At 45.4% G+C, this 17,416-nt stretch overlaps 1 protein-coding gene across 1 annotated transcript in view; it reads left to right on the top strand.

Annotated features, from left to right (window-relative positions):
- Positions 1-17,416, top strand: part of RDX (radixin) — an 80,392-nt gene that overhangs the window by 28,447 nt on the left and 34,529 nt on the right. Inside the window, exon 3 of the mRNA XM_066582120.1 lies at positions 11,979-12,062. Coding sequence (XP_066438217.1) covers positions 11,979-12,062 — 84 coding nt within the window. The remainder of the gene's footprint in view (positions 1-11,978; positions 12,063-17,416) is intronic.

Here is a 17,416-nt window from a genome sequence, read left to right as displayed (position 1 = left end):
GGTATATAATGTGATCAAATAATATTGGCCCATCTACCAACGTCCAGGTGACCAAGCTCTCAGATGGGTCGTAACGCTAATACCAGGTGGCTTAATGTTAACCTGGGAAAGATGGGCACCCACCTCACAGAATGCTTCCGTGTTGTAAATATGCATTCACTGCCCATCCACTGAGCAATTACAGAAGGCTGTATGACCGTGCTGGGGGATGTTGGAGGAGATTGGGAGGACAGTGAGCAGAGAAAACTACTATTACAGACAGCTGTAATTCACTCTGGGTGAATTTTTTTCACTGCAGTGATGGTGAATGGGACCAGCAGCTACTTGGGGAGAGAATGAGATAATGTCAAGATACTGTGTTGTACACAGGGGTTGTGGCCCCAGAGGAGTGGGGAGTGGAGCTTGTGCATTTTCATAAGAGACCAGCTGATCAGTGCTACTTATGCCCTGAGCCAGAAGCATGAATGTAAGGGAGCTTGCAAAACAAGTATGAAGCCTTCTGAATGCTTGGGAAGAAAAACTCAATGCAACGAACAGATGTGTGTATTGTGTGTGTTTTTTCTTTTTTTTTTTTTTTTTCTGCAGGGACTTGATATGTGTGTGTGTGGATTTTTGATGCACAAAGGTTTCCATAGCCTTTAACCCAATGCTGATAACTTGTTGCAAAGACTAATTAAGAGCTGCTGAAAAGTCAAGAAAATGTTCTGGGTTGCAGTTAAATGCGCTGTCAAGTTGAACTTTGCTACATCTGTACATGCTCAGGGTGGCCGGCTAACTGCCTTTTGAGAGGCACAGTGTTAAGCTGCTATTCAGACTCTACTGTGGAAGCATGATGACCTGTTCCATAATACATTTTCCTAACCTCTTATTACCCTGGAGCCAATGCCCCTGAATGGTTTGGAATACTATTATTTACAGCAGACTTAAAGGGTTTTTTATATTGGTGGCCTCCAAGGGAGCACTAATTTTAGAGGTTACCCATATGCATTGTCTGTACTTGTCATATCAGTCCTCTACTGAGTGCAGAACATTGGGATCTGCACTGTTTTTAAGTCTGCAAGCATCAGATCCCTTTCTTGGAAAACTGGATGGACACCGCCATCGTCTTACGGCTCGTAGGGTGCTGCTCCTCCAGTTTGCCTAGAATCCTATGGAAACTACAAGACGATGCACATCTCACACTAATTTCTCTAATGCAATGAAGCGGTGCCTTTACTTCACCCATCTTCACTGTGGACCAGAAGCTAGCTTAGCCAAGTATTTATGTAGAGCCTCTATAAAGCTGTGGGTCCAGAGTGGTAGATTTATCTGCCTGTGCTACAATACTGGGACATGGGGATTGTATCATTTAAGAACTGGCCGGGTGACAACCCTGAGAAAGCGTTAATGACCGCGATGCTGAATGACACCCAGCTTTCCAAATGACTGAAAAAGCCATAGAACTACTAGTGACTTCCATTTTCCTTTTGGGGGGAAATGCTTTAGATATGGCTTTAAGGGTATCCTGTAACGCTGTGTTTATTGACGCTGGAGGCCCAATTTGGCTGATCCTGTATGCTGTGCTATGTATTTCCTTCTGCAAAATGCCACAGGGTTTGTATGGCATCAGTGGGGTCTGTTCGGCACCGTTCAATTCCGTCATAGATTGGATTAGTTCAGGCAGGCATTCTGTATTCCTGCGCCCTTAACAGAGCTGGACAAGGAAGACCCTGAACAAGCAGCGAGCTCTGGTGCCCGGCTGTAGCGGAGTGTAGCTGGTGAGCAGTTTCCTGTGATGGCCTGCCTCCGTATACACATAGATATTCCTTCTCATGTAATTTCATGGATATGTCGGGGCTCATACTTAAATTCCCATCATCCCGGTGAGCCGTCCACCCGCTGGGGACTCGCTTGTAGCTTGTGTGTGTCACCACTGCCAGTAAACAAATGACGCTCTTCAGCATGAGCTCATCGTATTTGCAAGCTCTAGATACCTAGTCAAAGCAGGCACGCACCACTGAAAATACACAGTACAGTAATCAGGGATTTGTGCATGTGGTGACTTATCCACGCTCTGGTCTATTACAAATGTCCTATTAAATGGCCACTACGGTGACTTTTTAAAATTTTTTTTTTTTTTTCAAATCCATTCTTGGCCTTAGGCTGCCTGCAGACGAATTCTCGCAGTGGGACCCGACCCGTGCCCCTGCAGAGAGCAGCGCGGCACTCACCTCTCCTGCGGTTCCGACTCTTTGATCTGCCGGCCAGCCGGCGCATGCGCAGAGCGCAGCCATCGGCCGAGGAGTGACATTCCTGTGCGGGCCTCTGCGAGACCCGCACAGAAATAGAACATGCCGCGATTAGTTTTCCGTGCGTGATTTCACGCGGAGAAATCGCAGCCGTCTGCATAGGATTGCGTTTTCTAATGCAATCCTATGGCAGCGGCCACGGGCGGAAATTCTGCGGGATATCCCGACGCAGAATTTCCGCCCGTGTGCAGGGGGCCTTTTGAGGGGGAACGAGAAATGATCTGGCCCACCCAGCAGTATGCTCGCCATGAATTGCCATGTGGCAGTGGAAAAGTTTGTACTATCTCTTTCAGGGTATGAACTGATCATTTATTTTACCCAAATACGTTTTGTAAACTACAATAGTTCCCTGTCTTAGGCCCAATGCCCACGGGCGGATTTGAATTGCGGAATCTGCGTGGACGACCTGCACTTAAAGCTGCCCATGGGGAAGCATGGGGTGTTCACACTCCAATTAACACCTGCGGATACCAGGCCTGGAAGAAAAATCGCAGCATGCTCCGTTTTACCGCCGAGTCTGTTCGGATGGGCTCTATTGATCTCTATGGAAGTGAGTGATCCGTAATTCAATTGCGGATTTGTAGGCAGATACCTCTATGATTACTTGGAGACCAAATGGGGGAGGGGGAAGGCAAACACTTTGCGCTTGCATGCTCCCCCTTCCCTTTCCTCACCCCATCCGCAGTGCATCCACGATCGTCAGCAAGCATTTAAAAATAATTTCCGCACTGACACACAGGATTTTTTTATTTTTTGCAAACCATACAAAACCATTCACATCAATGTGAGTTCAGAGCCACACAGCCCCTCCGACAGCCAAAGGTCACCATGCAGCTCCAGCCCCCCATGGAGAGAGCAGCATGCATGTTTGTGCAATATGTAAACTTGCCCCTGTAACATTGTACTGAGGATTGCAGATTGCAAATACGGCGACACGTTTACAGTAGCAACGTCATCCCTAATAGGAGAAGGGATTGTATCTGCTGATCTAGTGGCCCCAGACTCCATGTTATGTGGGTAATGACCATGTGTATAAACCGCATGTACCGCACACCCGTGCAGACTGGTTCTTTACATGGAGAGAAGATTGAGACTTTGGCATTGCTGAGTATTTCACAACAAGAGGTGTAACGTTATATTAAGGGTGCTTTTACACGACCGCCAGAGGCCACTGCTATCGTCATGATTTCCTGATAATTGCCAGGCTGAAGCTGTAAGTCCAGGGGCAGCCCAGCAGTTAGTGATAAATCGCTGGCGCTCATGTAATAGCATCCTAATTCTGTGTTATTGCATTGACCTGGTTATATGCAGAACACTTTGAGGTAACTGGTCACCAGCTTTGAGCACCATTAAGTAATAGCCCTTTTACGCAGGATGTGAATCTCATTATTTTCGTTTGCCCAATTGCACGGGCTGGTGACGTCCTCGCCAGCTCATTCGCGCTCAGGCAGCCTATTTAGACTGTAAATTTAACTGCCCAATAAGTGAACGAGACGGCGCTTATTCTTATGCCGGCTGAAACTGAATGATGAACAAGAACCGTTGGCTTGCGGTTTAAACCAATTAACGTTCATTTTCTCTCTTGAACGATTTTCTGAACTGTAATTCTTCACTCTAAGGGCAGCATTAGTTCTGGTGCTCATAGAGTAGGTTGCCAGGACCTGGAGGGTAATTTTTCTGCTTGCCCACCTCCTGGTGTCCATGCTGCCAGCCCTGAAACACAGTATGTGGACCGTGCAGCGGACTCCAAAGCTGCAGGCTGTATGCGCGCTCACAGAGCTCAGTGGTAGTGCGTGCACAGCCTGGAGATGGAGTAGGATGCACGGTCTGCTGCTGACAGTGCAGGCATTGGGAGGTGGGTAAATATAAAAAATGCCCCTCCAGTGTTCGTAGGGCAGCTTCGCCGGCCCCATTGCAGACAAGGAGATGCTGCAATGTTTTCGTTTTTTTTTTTCTCTACGCAATAATGCAGGAGTGAAAACCTCGCAAATGAGAATGAAATCATTGAAAATCATTAGTTTCATAATCCTACGCTTTCACTCACTCTTGCATTAAGCGAAAATCGCGTGATTTTCTCACCAGTGGGAAGCCGGCCTGATAGAAACACTAATGTCGCTGACCTCCCAATAAGCATACACGCCTGGCTCAGCCATGTGCACATATTTAATGAAGAGAGTGGACTACACTGTGCGCAGCACTTCTGTCAGCAGCTTATCTCCATCCGAAAGAAGGGGTCGGCTATTTTTGGGAAATTTTGGGTTGCTTTCTTGCACATTAAACAGCCAGTTTTGCATAAACTAAAGGTGTTTTATGGGACTCCAATATTGATGACTTATCTATCCTCAGGATAGTTCATCGGTATCAGATTGGTGGGAGTCTGCTGCTTGGGACCCCACAATCAGCTGTTTGAAGAGACCCATGCACTCCCATGAATTGATGTGAATGGCACACGCCTGTAGTACTCAGAACGACCGCTATCAATAATACGTTCTGCGGTACAAAAACCATTGTGCTCAATGTAAACAGGAGCGTCGTGGCCCCTTCAATCAGCTGATCAGCGGGGATCCCGAGTGGCAGATCCCCACTGATCAGATATTGGTGGCCTATGCAGGGGATAGGCCATCAATTTTTAAAAGGTTTAGTAACCCCTTTAGTTTCTTAGTACTGTATACCTTTTGTAACTGTCTGTATTTCTGATAAATAGTTCCAAATCTCCTGCAGAGACAAAGATTTAAGATAACCTGCTGGCTCCCCCTAGTGGCAGCTGAAGTTAGCCACACGTGATATGTTTTTGTATGACTGAGGGGATTTGGAGCTCTGTATCAGAAGATGGAATAGGGCCGCTATAATATATATTAGTAGAGTGGTCAGTGCAGAATTATTGAGCCTACTTGGAGTAAGGCCTGGTAGACGTATTGTGTAAGAGTAGGAGAACCTCCAGGAACACCGCCCAAGATGATAATGCTAACATCCTTCCAGATGAAGACTCGTATGGATGCCTGTCACACTGGCTGTTATCTATGCATCATTAGTGTTGACTTCAGTGGAGCGAGGACAACCGGTCCCACCATTGTCAAGTAGTAACAGTAACTAGGACCTGGTCATCCTCAAGGTCATGGGGGTCACTGTCATCATGTCTTGAAGGCTTGCCTTTAAAGAGTATCTCCACCAAAACCTAATTTCAGAAAAATCTTCAGCTTACCCTCTGTGTACTCCGATTTAGCAAGAATCGCAGCAAAAAAGTGATATGACTGAGGTCCGTGAAAAGATCCTTGGCCATTTAAAGGTGTTTACACACTAAAGACACTTATCCCCCCCCACCCCACACCACCATCCGTAGGATAGGATATGCCTGAGCACTGGGACTCTAAGAGATCCAGACACCGATTGTCCCAAGTGACCCATGTAAATGGAGTGACAGCGCACATGTGTGGCCACCGCTCTAGTCCCCTCTATGGGACAAAAGATTGTCAAGTGCAATCTCCATCCAACCCATAGAAGAGAATGGGGTGGAGGTCGAGCTCTCGCAGCACAGCTCCATTCACACGGGGCATTCGAGTGCTTCGGTCTTGGGAATGCCGGGGTCCCAGTGTTTTTTTTTCCCCCTAGCGTTCAGATAGAGGATAAATGCCTTTTAATGGGACAACCCCATTTAAGGAAGGCTTGTTGCTATGAATTTTACCATTAATGATCCTATCATATGTGATTATCAGGCGGATACCCTTATCACTCGGTATAGGGCTCGGTTCACCTTGTATTTTCTATCTTCATTACCGGTTTATGGAGGATATTCTGATGTGTAGCTTTGACAGAACGCTGTAACATATCTGTATGCATAAGCATATACAGTAAACTGCATCGCCTATAGGCGTCAATTGTACAAAACATGAATCTATATGCCCCCCACCCCACCCCAACGATGCTGAGAACAGGAGTCCCATGTCCCCCTTTTCTCACCACTGATTGGTTGCTTCTCCCTCCAGCAGTGACGTGAGAATGAATGGAGCTGTGGCTGCGCATGCTCAGAAGTATCCGAGCGCTTGTACTCCGCTGTCTCAGGCACTTCCTTTAAGGGCGGCCATGGTTACATTGTCTCCCCTCAATGAAGGGCATGCAGCGAGCCCACAGTGAGGAGGACGGGGAAACAGGAACCTCGTCCTCTACCTTAGGATCATGGAGGGTCTTGGCAGTGAGACCCCCACTGGTCAGACTTTTATCACCCAACCTACCGTATATACTCGAGTATTAGTCGACCCGAGTATAAGCCGCGTTAATAAGTTTTATCACAAAAAAACTGGGAAAACTTATTGACTCAAGTATAAGCCTAACTATACTCAAGTATATACTGGGTAAAAAAAACCCTCCATACTCACCTTCGTGTCTGTGCGGCAACCTGCATGAATTCTCCCTGCTGTCATCCCCGCCGTCCTCCCTGCTCGGCTTTGTCATCTGTCAGTGCTGTGTAAGTAAGCACTGTGATTAGATTGGGCACCAGCCAATCGCTGCCGACACTCGATCCAATAGCGGCGCTTACTAACACAGCGCTGATGGTGGGGGATTTGAAAGCCAAGCAGGGAGATGACGGCAGGGAAAATTCTAAAGCAGCTTGCGATTGGCTATGAATGATCAAACACTGGCTATGATTGGCTAGAGCTCGATCCAATGACAGGGTTGACAGCAGGGGATGACGGAGCCGAGCAGAGAGGACGGCGGGGGATGACAGCGGGGAGATTTCCAGTAGCTTGCCACATCGCCGCCGGGAACACCGGAATTCAAGCAGCTTGCCGCACCACTGCCAGAGACACAGACGCCGGCTGGGAGGTGGGTATGGAGATTTTTTTTTTAAATCCTTCCTTGACTCGAGTATAAGCCGAAAGGGGCTTTTTCAGCACAAAAAAAAGTGCTAAAAACCTAGGCTTATACTCGAGTATATATGGTAATTTTTGGTGTGAAATCTCTGTACAGTTAGTTTTTATTTTTATATTTATTCAACTTTAAACGGGTATTCGTATTTTGGAAAGTTTACCCTTTTATCCCCTGGCAATAACTACTGAAGTTAATGGAGCAGTGCCACACATCTACGGCCACCGCTGTCAAAATTTTGGGATGCGCTGGAGGTGATATCTCTCAATCATGGGGGTCTCAGCAGGTAGTCCTCCACTGATCAGCAAGTTATCGCCCATCTTCCATCTTTTCCCCACTCTGAGCAGATTCTAGTTTTTCCGGAGGGGAACCAGGCTAGACTCTGAAGCTGGGAGAGGGTGCAGAAGGTGAGTAAATGGTCATTTTTTTAAAATTAAAAAAAAAATTGCAGCAAATCTGTGAATAATCCACAGCACACATTGCTATGCTGCCGATCTTATACTGCAGGTTTATTTTGTATGGACGAGATCTCTGTAAATCTCATCCACTTTACTGTAATTGTAATACGCAGTGTTTTCTATATACAATTCCACATCAGAAAATACACGGAAGATTTACTAAGACTGGCATTTAAAACGCAGGTCCTAAAGGGATATTAACTTTTCAAACAACTTCTGCTCATCTACTGGTTTACGTTGGTCTAATCATTTATGTAATATACTTGCATTAAAAAATATTGTTGCTTTTACCACTTTAAATCACATTTGAAGTGTTTGCCACCGGGGGGCTCCCTTCCAGCTTCTCTGCAATCCACTCTGTCGTTGGATACAGAGCTTCTGTAGTAGCAAGGACATTTCCTTAGCTTCTCTCCCTGTTGCTATCTTCACAGGCAGCATGCACTCAGAGGCTGCAGGCTGACAGATCTGCAGATGCTGTGATAATGAACTTCGCAATCTCTGCCTCTACTGCTGTAACAGTGTCTGTGCACACATTATAGTGGGTTTTCTAACCATTTGGCAGATGTCTCTGAATGCCTGAATCTTTCTAAAGAGAGCAGAAGGGCGGGCATTCAGATACTCCCTCACTGTTGATTGGACCAGAGACAGTGCAATGCAGCAAGTGAATTAAGGGCAAGGAAGTGCAGGACATTGAACTACTGTCAGAATGTTAGGCTTGCTGCATGCCCCCTCTTTGAAAAGTAGATTGCAAACAGCAGAAAATGCCAAAGACCACCTGAAAATCAGAAATTGCAGGTGTAAAATAGTGCAAACCGCAGCAAATGAGTGGAAAAGAGCCACCTAGTATATTTTGGAGAACTTGTTGAAAATTCAGATATGCTTTAATAATAATTCCGCTGGCACAATGTGCCTAATGGATGGAGAGGCGCACAGCTCTTCGTGTATTAGACGACTGATCCGGGCTCCTTCTTGCTCCTATGCTGACATGTGCGCCAGATCTGATCTGGAGTTAATTTCTGGCATAGTTTGTGCCAGTTTTTGGTGTAAATGATACATAAATGTGTTGGTCTGGGATGGCCACACCCCCTTTTAACAAGTGGCGCATGGTAGCACAGACAGCAAAGAGATCAGAAACTTTTGTGTAAACCTATAGCTATGCAAAAATTTGACTTACTTTTTTTTTTTTCCTCTTTCCAAAAACTGCTGTAAAATCTTCTATGAATGTCCCCCACAGTGTGAACGCTATGTGTGTGCATTTTCTATTTTTGTTTGTTTGGATCCTTGTTTTTGTCTTCCTGAAGTGCAGTATGATCTAGATATTTTTCTGTTTCCCTGCAGACTTCTCTTTAGAGGATACAAAAAATACAGCATTTGTTAACACAATCCTATGCAGGCTTCCAGCCGCGGAATTTCCGCTCGTGTGCAGGCGGCCTTAGAGTTTTTATTTATGTGAGCCCACCAATAAAGTTACAATATGTATGGGGGCAACTCAATACTCCCCAGACAGATGATGTTGCTAAAAAGTATTGGGGATGCTGAATTTCAATACTCTATCCTTTTGTCCGCTGTGGCTTCACTCCCTGCGGGGGAGTCGGTGGAAACGGCTGTTGGACAAACAACTATTGGTCTGACAATTTATTGAAGGTGTATGGATACCTCTAAGGTTTTTTTTCCTATATTGGAATATCTGTACAAAAACCACGTTAGACTCGGCACCATTTATGCAGATTATGATGCGGATCCACAGCATATTTCACACATTCAATTCAAAGGCTGAAATTGGCTGTTGAACCGCATCTTTGGTCTTTGCCATGGATTGTGGTGCAGATCTTCCATTATGTTGTGGAAGAGCAAAACTCGCATACTAAAATCTGCATACATTTTACAGCAAAAACCACATTAAGGTCTGCGCCAACTATGCAGATTTTAATCGGATATTGGTGCTGATTTCACCCTTTTAGTACAAGGGGTGCAGTCTGCTGCTGATCCTCGCCAAAACCCACATCCGAATCCGCACTAATCGTTTTTGCCGTGGATTTTGCAACGCGGAAAAACCCACACAATTTTCCGCCAGGTGTGACCGTACGCTAAAGGGACCCTTAACCTGAGCTGTGTGTGGTAATGTAGTAGCCCTCATGCTGATGGTACACTATAGACCACGGTGAAGATGCCACTTTAGACTGAGCCGCCTCTAGTTGTGTCTACAGATGTGGTAAAGCAGACGTATTGATGCCTCTTGCGTCCTTCCTCCGGCCGGTATCAGGCCCACATCCATTATTTATGCCACCATCCTGCCAGCTCCTGCAGCCCATTCCTTCACTACATTTGGTTACCTGAAACACTTCTTTTAACAGGCAAACTGGATTTAGTTTAGTTTGCTTACAATAGCCGAGTGTTCCCTACTCTTCTCCACGTTGGGCTGTAGTTACCCGGACGAGTGCGATATCTGACAAAATCAGACAAATGTCACATTTATAAACCTGCAATTTTTCTTTGATTGCAATGTATTCTGCGAGAAAACACATCGCTGTATGTGCGGTTTTGGTTTTTTTCCTTCTCCTCCGACCAACGATAATCACTTTTCGTTCACATATTGGTGTGCATTCGCACCAGAGTCTGCAGCATATTTCTTGACGTTGATATGCAGTGGATTTCACCCTCTCAATTGAAGGAGCCAAGGTGAAGTCTGCTGCAGATCTGTGTCACAGGCCATGTCAAAATTCAAACCTAATCAAATTTTCACACAAAAGGAAAAGCTTGTCAATGGAAGCGAGCGACCCCCAGCCCCTAACATTGCGTATGGGCTTGCGAGTACCCATGTCATCGCTAATCGCCAGTGCGGGAAGTGCAAACTACAAGAAAAAAACTGTACTGCGCATGACCGCCTGTGAACCTCCATGGTCAGGCGCAATCAGTAATGTGTTGTACGCCCGGTCACCAGCCAGGCTTTCAGACGGAATCCACTGCAGGCCTTCCACATGCAGAATCCGACCCGCTCGCCTGAGCTCGGCCTAATAGTTTGAAAAATTGCTGCATGTCTTATTTATGTGTAGTTCTTGTTCAAAAATTGCCCCTTATTTTCTATGAAAGCATAGAACCATCTGAGTATTCGCCTTGATACCCCCTGCAGTGGTGTTCTTGGCACAGATTACTTGGCTGTGCTGTGCCCTCTGCTGTGGGTGCCTGTTTTATGATTCCCCTTCATACTGAGGAGGGAGTTTGAGTCTTCCATTTGGTTCATGGGGTGCGTAGGGCAGTTTATCACCTGATGATTTTTTCCCCTTTTATATGATCCTTCACCCCTGATTGTGATCATACATTTCAAGCAGTTTCCTAGGGAGGAAGTTGGAGTCTTCCAATCCTGTCCCCGTGAAATAGGGCAAATCTGTACTTTCGTACGGGTGATTTACCTAATGAGTGCTTACACTTTTAGCAAGTGAATTTAAATGTATATCTAATAAGTTATATTTTAGGGTAACTGGCATAGGGGTTTAGCCTTTGGCATAAACTTGAAGTCATTTATGGCCCTTGCCGAGCTTCTAAGCCACTCTTTTCTGATCAGTAGATGTGTTTAGTGAGTAAACCCCCTTTAAGGACTGGTGTTTAGTATATGCAGACGATCCCAGTGCTATATACTGTGTATTAGGGCTCGTTCACAGCGGCGTTGTATGTTCCAATCTTCCTACTCAGTTATGGGAGCAGGAAAACAGAATTAGCTGGCTGAACAGATTCGTCTTAGAACGGAAACAACCGATGCCAAATGGACCCCATTGCCTGTAATGAGGTCTGTTCAGTTTCTGCTTAGTGTTTTACAGGCTGGTGCTGCATACATTATTTCCTCCTGCATTAAAACAAAATTTAGCGACAAACCTGGAATAGAGCTTGCCGTGCTGATGTGAATGAGTCTTAGGGCCACATTTTCCTTTATTTGCCTTCTCGTCCTTCTACAACTACCTCGGTGTTGTCCGCTCCTCCTCTGGTCAGTTTGCTTCCAGCAGCGTGTCAGACTGTTCCTGTGCGTTGGTACGGATCATGTCCTCACACCTCGCTTCTATTTTGGACTTGGGTCTGGTCTGCAGAGCGCTGTTCACCTCCCCCCTGCGCTGCTGCTGAACGCCCCGCAGCACATGACGTATCGGTGTAGTTCTCGCTGACAGCTCCCAATGTCATCTGACAACTGATTATGTCGCATCAATCACATCCTGTTATTTGGCTTGTCTGGGAGCGGCAAAGTTGTGGCGCAAACATGGCAAGAGCTTATTCATGGGAACCCGGAGGTATCGGCGTCTGCCTCTAGTCAGTGCCTAATTATTCATGGATGAACGGTGTCACTGAAATTCATCTGTCTCTCCTTTTTTTTTCTGCACAGATCAATGTACGGGTCACCACCATGGACGCAGAGCTGGAGTTCGCCATCCAGCCCAATACAACTGGGAAGCAGCTATTTGACCAGGTAAACTACATCCAAGGGATAATGGCTGCCTTGGGGCAGATACTCTGTAATTACCCTCTTGGACGAGGTGAGCACACAGCGAGACCGCCTGCAGTCACACATCAGATAATGATGGGGATGATGGCCTGAGCTCTTTATTAACCCCTCAAACGTGTTTCTGTCTTAAAAAAAAAATAGTTTTATTTTTAATACCACCTTTGTACTTACATTTTTTTCCATTTTTTGTTTAATTAAGGGTAATGTGCACAAAGTTGTTCTTAAAAAAACAAAAAAACAAAACTTTATGGTTCATTTTTAAAATTGGATTTACACTAAACTACAGGATGGGTTTCCATTTAGGTTCGGACTTTTTGATACATAATTTGTTTAGCCTTAGATTACAGGGTGGCTATGGCGATATTTCAGGTTGGTGTGTGTGTGTGTTTTAAGTACATTCACATTGATGTTTTTTATTTATTTATTTTTTTTGTAACTACTTTTTTTAAAATTTATTTTATTAACACGTCCTCCATGACGTAATAGACCTCTTGGGAACGTTCATAATGCCTGTTTTTTTTTCTTCTTTTTTCCCCTTATTTTGCAGTTTTCTGCCGTAATTGGGGGCATCCACTGGTACATCCAGTAGTCACTGTCAGAGGTGAACTTGGGTTTTCAAAGACTTCACAGTTCTGCCACGCTGGGGGTCATTGGTGATCACACAATCGCCAGGACTAGTAGAGTAAACGGAGCTGCTGCTCCCTCTACTCTGTAAGTAGTGCTAATTCAGCGCCATTAGCCTGCGAATAAGAAGGCAGAAGCTTTTATAATCTGCTTCTATCTTCTCCGGGACTGCTAGATCTACTGGGATTAAAGTCCATGACCCAAGTACTGAGTGTTTACAGTGCTTGGTCCTTAACGGGTTAATACACAGATATTCTACAAGGATAGAAACTAGGATCTATGTATCCGACTTACAAAAGGAAGCTTTACTATTTTTCACAATCTTATAGATTTCTTTTCCCGTTAACAACGCAGTCCTGTCCGAAAGAAAAATGGCTATTGGATCAGAAAAAACTATTTCGGTCTGCTGATGATGAGATCTGCTGATAGTCGCAGCGTGTCCATTATGTGATGACTACGGACAGCAGTAACCGCTCCTGTAAGCCCAGCAGCGTTCAGATAGATATAGACGTCAGGATTTCTATGGACATGTTCCCATATATAGGAAAATGGTGCTGATTGTATGCAACAGACAATCCGCACCAAGCTCCCCGTTAAATCCTACTAAAAATGAGACCTAATCCACAGCGCTAGTATGGATTTTGACATAGTTTTTGTTTCGGTTCTGTAGCAGATTTTACCCCTTCAATCGACCACCATTTTCCGCTGCGCAGGAATGTACCCTTGTATTGTTTCTGCTATTCTATTCTCTGCGTATGAAGTATTGAAGTTGAGCTCCAACTCAGAAGTACCCTGTACTGCAAAGCCTTAACACTTGTAATAGCAATCCTAGGCAATGGCAAGCTGGGACAGTAGTATCTGGCATCCTGTTGCCATGGGAACCTGTTGGCGCTCCGCGATTTACATCGCGGGGGTCCGATGACAGAGGGGAGCACCCAATGATATCTACATAGATAGGTCGCTGTCCTCATGTACCCCTGCTGTTGCAGCGGGAGGTCGGCTGTCAGTAACATCCGGCTCCAGCTGCTGGATGGCGTGGGCTCACTTCTGACCCACGCCATCCACATGGCATAAGGTTACGTCCTGTCGTGTTAAGTGCCATACTGCCATAACGTAACCTTGCGTCCTGTGGCGTTACGGGGTTAAAGTATGCTGCTTTGTAGTCCTCTAATGGTATACAGGTCATTCCATGCCAAATCCTCACCAAACTTTGAACAATTCAAACCAGCTGTCTCAGATTTAACTGATATTTAGTAGGATATTCGAAGGCATTCAGTAACGTACGGATGTATAATATGAGCCCTCAGTGATGCACAGTATTGCTACAGCAAGGGTGCAAACATGAGACAAAAAATATGAACTTCATGCTTACCAGGTCGACAAAAAAAGTAACTTCTAAAAAATGCTTCTATTTACGGTAGAACTTTCATATTGCACTCTTTTTGAAGATAATGGAGCACACTTTTAATTAAAAAATTATTTTGTAAGAAAATATTACATTCTTCATTTCAAGGTCACGTGACATCACTTTGACCTTGAGTATCTAAAATGTGTGTTCATTTTGGGGTAGGGCTAAAGTATGTAAGACAGGTAAATGCAGACTCTCCTTGGTGCAAGTTTTATTTTGGGACGGCTTTGCAAACAGGAGTGTAAAAAATGGCTTCACAACCGCTGCGTCCTCCCTGGTTGCTGCAGGCTGGGGCATGTGATTGCTGCAGCAGCCCTAGGTTCTGGTTCAGCAACCAGAAGGACGCAGTGGTCATGGAGCCATTTACTGTAGTGAAACAAACTCCGAGAACTATTATGTTTGTAACCTTGTAGTTATTTCAGGCTGTTTGCAGCACACGTCGGTAGCTGTATATACAATTTCAAAAGCATCTCATTCAATTTCTAAAACCTTGCATAAAACAATGTATGTAAGACCCCCACCCCCTGCACACTGGCGTATTAGAGGTCGGGCCGGTTGTACCCCCGACCCCAGCCCCACCCCCTGCACACTGGCGTATTAGGAGGCGGGAGGGTTATACCCCCGACCCCACCCCCTGCACACTGGCATATTAGGGGCTGAGACAGGTGCTGTCTCTGTTATTCCACCAACAGCACCCAGCCCCATTATAGCCTGTAGTCTGCATGAATAGAAAACTCAGCGCATGTCCTACCCCCGTTTGTATCAGGGGCATGAAACTGAATATGCAGACACATTGTGCTGCCTCAGCGTAAATCAGAGAGCCCACAAACTGGTCGATGTGAATTGCGTCCAAGCCATCTTGCATTTACTGCTAGTGTGCACCTAGCCCAAGATATATTATTTCTACGACAAGTGTACAGCCCAATACAAAAATGGGGGACGGGGGGACTTCTCAAACTTGGTACACCACAAAGTTGGTTTGGGGATTCTAGCTGAGTATCACTACTTTGCCACATCTCATGGTAATTCATGTGATGGACTTGATGGAACGGCAGCTAGGGCAAGTTCACTGAACAAATAATGACTCCGAGACAGAAGGGTAGAAGACGATCAAGAATATGAACTTTGTATCTGTGGGTCGTGAAGACGTAATGGAGAATGAGAAGTTGCTACACAAACAAGGAGAAGTCAGACGAGGGCTTTCATATGTGAAACGAGGACTGGCTTAGTAATGGAAGAGCTTTTCTACAAGGACAACTAATTAAGTTCAGCAAACAAATCTTCCATATAAAACATTGTTTTTGGAGGGTATAAAAGGTGTTGTGACTTGGTGTTAGGTTCTGCCATGGATGTGGATGCAATATTACAGGAGGATTTGATCAGTTTTCCCCATCCCCAGGGTCCATCCCCATCATATATGTACCCTCATCAGCCAGACATATTGAACATTCCTAGAGAACAAGTCCTCAGTAAGGTTGATCCACGTAGTCCAACTGGGCGAACCGAATGTTAACTGCTACAGACACCCAAAGTACAGAAGAAATACTGCTGAAGGCCCTTTTACACGGGACTGCCCGAGCGCTGACGTCACCACTAGGGTCAAACTGAAAGTCCTTCCACCAGGTCGTGGGCTTCTCATCTGCTTCTCGCTCCCGGCTGAGCGAGGAGCATTTACACAGGATGAGGAGCTACCAGCGAGTGCTAACGAGGTTTTTTTAGGGTTTTTTTTTTTTGTTTTTTTTGTTTTTTTTAAGTTGACTGAAAAGTCAGCTTAAACAACTGGGAACGACAAGTGAGCGTTTTGTTTTTTTCCGCTTCGCACTGAACAATTATCGCTCGCTTTTGCTTATTTGAATATTAATCGTTGTGGGTAAAAGCACCTTAAGGGCTCATGTCCACGGGCAAAATAAGAATTAAAATCCGCAGCGGATTTTAACTCTTCTTCTGCCCGCGGATCCGCATCCCATAGGGATGCATTGACCACCCGCGGGGTAGATAAATACACGCGGATCGTCAATAAAAGAGATTTTTAAAAAAATGGAGCATGAAAAAATCCGGACCATGCTCCATTTTCATGCGGGTCTCCCGCGGGCTTCTATTGAAGCCTATGGAAGCCGTCCGGATCCGCGGGAGACCAAAAATAGGAATTTAAAAGAATTACTCACCCGGAGCGGGCGCTGAAGGTCTTCTCTTCCTCACGGCCGCATCTCCCTTGCTTCGGCTCGGCGGATGTGCCCGGCGCATGCGCGCGGCACGTCGGCGACGTGCCGCCGGCGTCAGGAATTCATCCGCCGGCCGAAAATGAAGATCCGGCCGTGAGGAACAGCTGATCTCCGCCCGCTACGGATAGGTAAATTCTTTTAAATTCTTATTTTCGGCGCTCATGTCCGCGGGGCAGGAGGGACCCGCTGCAGATTCTCCATGTAGAATCTGCAGCGGATCTGATTTTCCCTGTGGACATGAGGCCTAAGGAGAAGGCTCTGACTTGTCTCTTCTCCTCACAATTCTCATAGCACTTGTTCAGGAAGTTATTCTAGAATGGATTCTAATGCTGAGGTATTTAATTGAATGTTACCTGTATTACTTTCATATTTATTGTTACTCCTGTTCCCAAAGTGAAAGTTGCACCAAGAAGAGATTGCATTTACATAATTATGGCTTATGTCCACAGGTGTGGTAGTAAAACACTGTGTTTGGCCGGAGATTCATGCATTGCATGCGTCGTACGTGTAATATTCTGTGAAAAACCGCACGTGGACATGAGCCCTTTTTAGAAACCAAGTTTTTAGATTTTTGACCTGGTGAGCATAAATTTCATATTTTTCCCTCATGTTTGCAACTCTGCTGTATAAATGCTGTACATCACTGAGGACTAAAATTTTACATATGCCCTCTACCATTCTACAAAATTTCATGAAAATCTAAGTTGGGAGCTGTGATGATTTTGCATGAAATGTCTCATGTCTCATCCATAGGCTTAAAGGGGTTGTCCAGTTGTAAACGATTGATGACTTATCCTTAAGATAGGCTATTAATAGTAGATGGTCAGGGGTCCACCACTGGGACTCATGTTGATCAGCTGTTAGGCCAACGTGCTCATGCACTGAGCTGATTTCTACAGGAAGTAGGCAGCACCGTTCACACTGCAGTGGCCAAGCTTGGTATTGCAGACAAAGTTCCCATTGAAGTGAATGAGAACTTTGCTTGTAATAGCAGTCCACCACGGGCCAATAGGACCTTTCATTTGGATAAATGGCGGTCTGTGGATATGTTTGACGTATATGCT

This window comes from Eleutherodactylus coqui, chromosome 1, assembly GCF_035609145.1.
Source record: "Eleutherodactylus coqui strain aEleCoq1 chromosome 1, aEleCoq1.hap1, whole genome shotgun sequence".
Taxonomy (NCBI): domain Eukaryota; kingdom Metazoa; phylum Chordata; class Amphibia; order Anura; family Eleutherodactylidae; genus Eleutherodactylus; species Eleutherodactylus coqui.
This window is presented reverse-complemented; position numbering and strand designations above follow the sequence as displayed.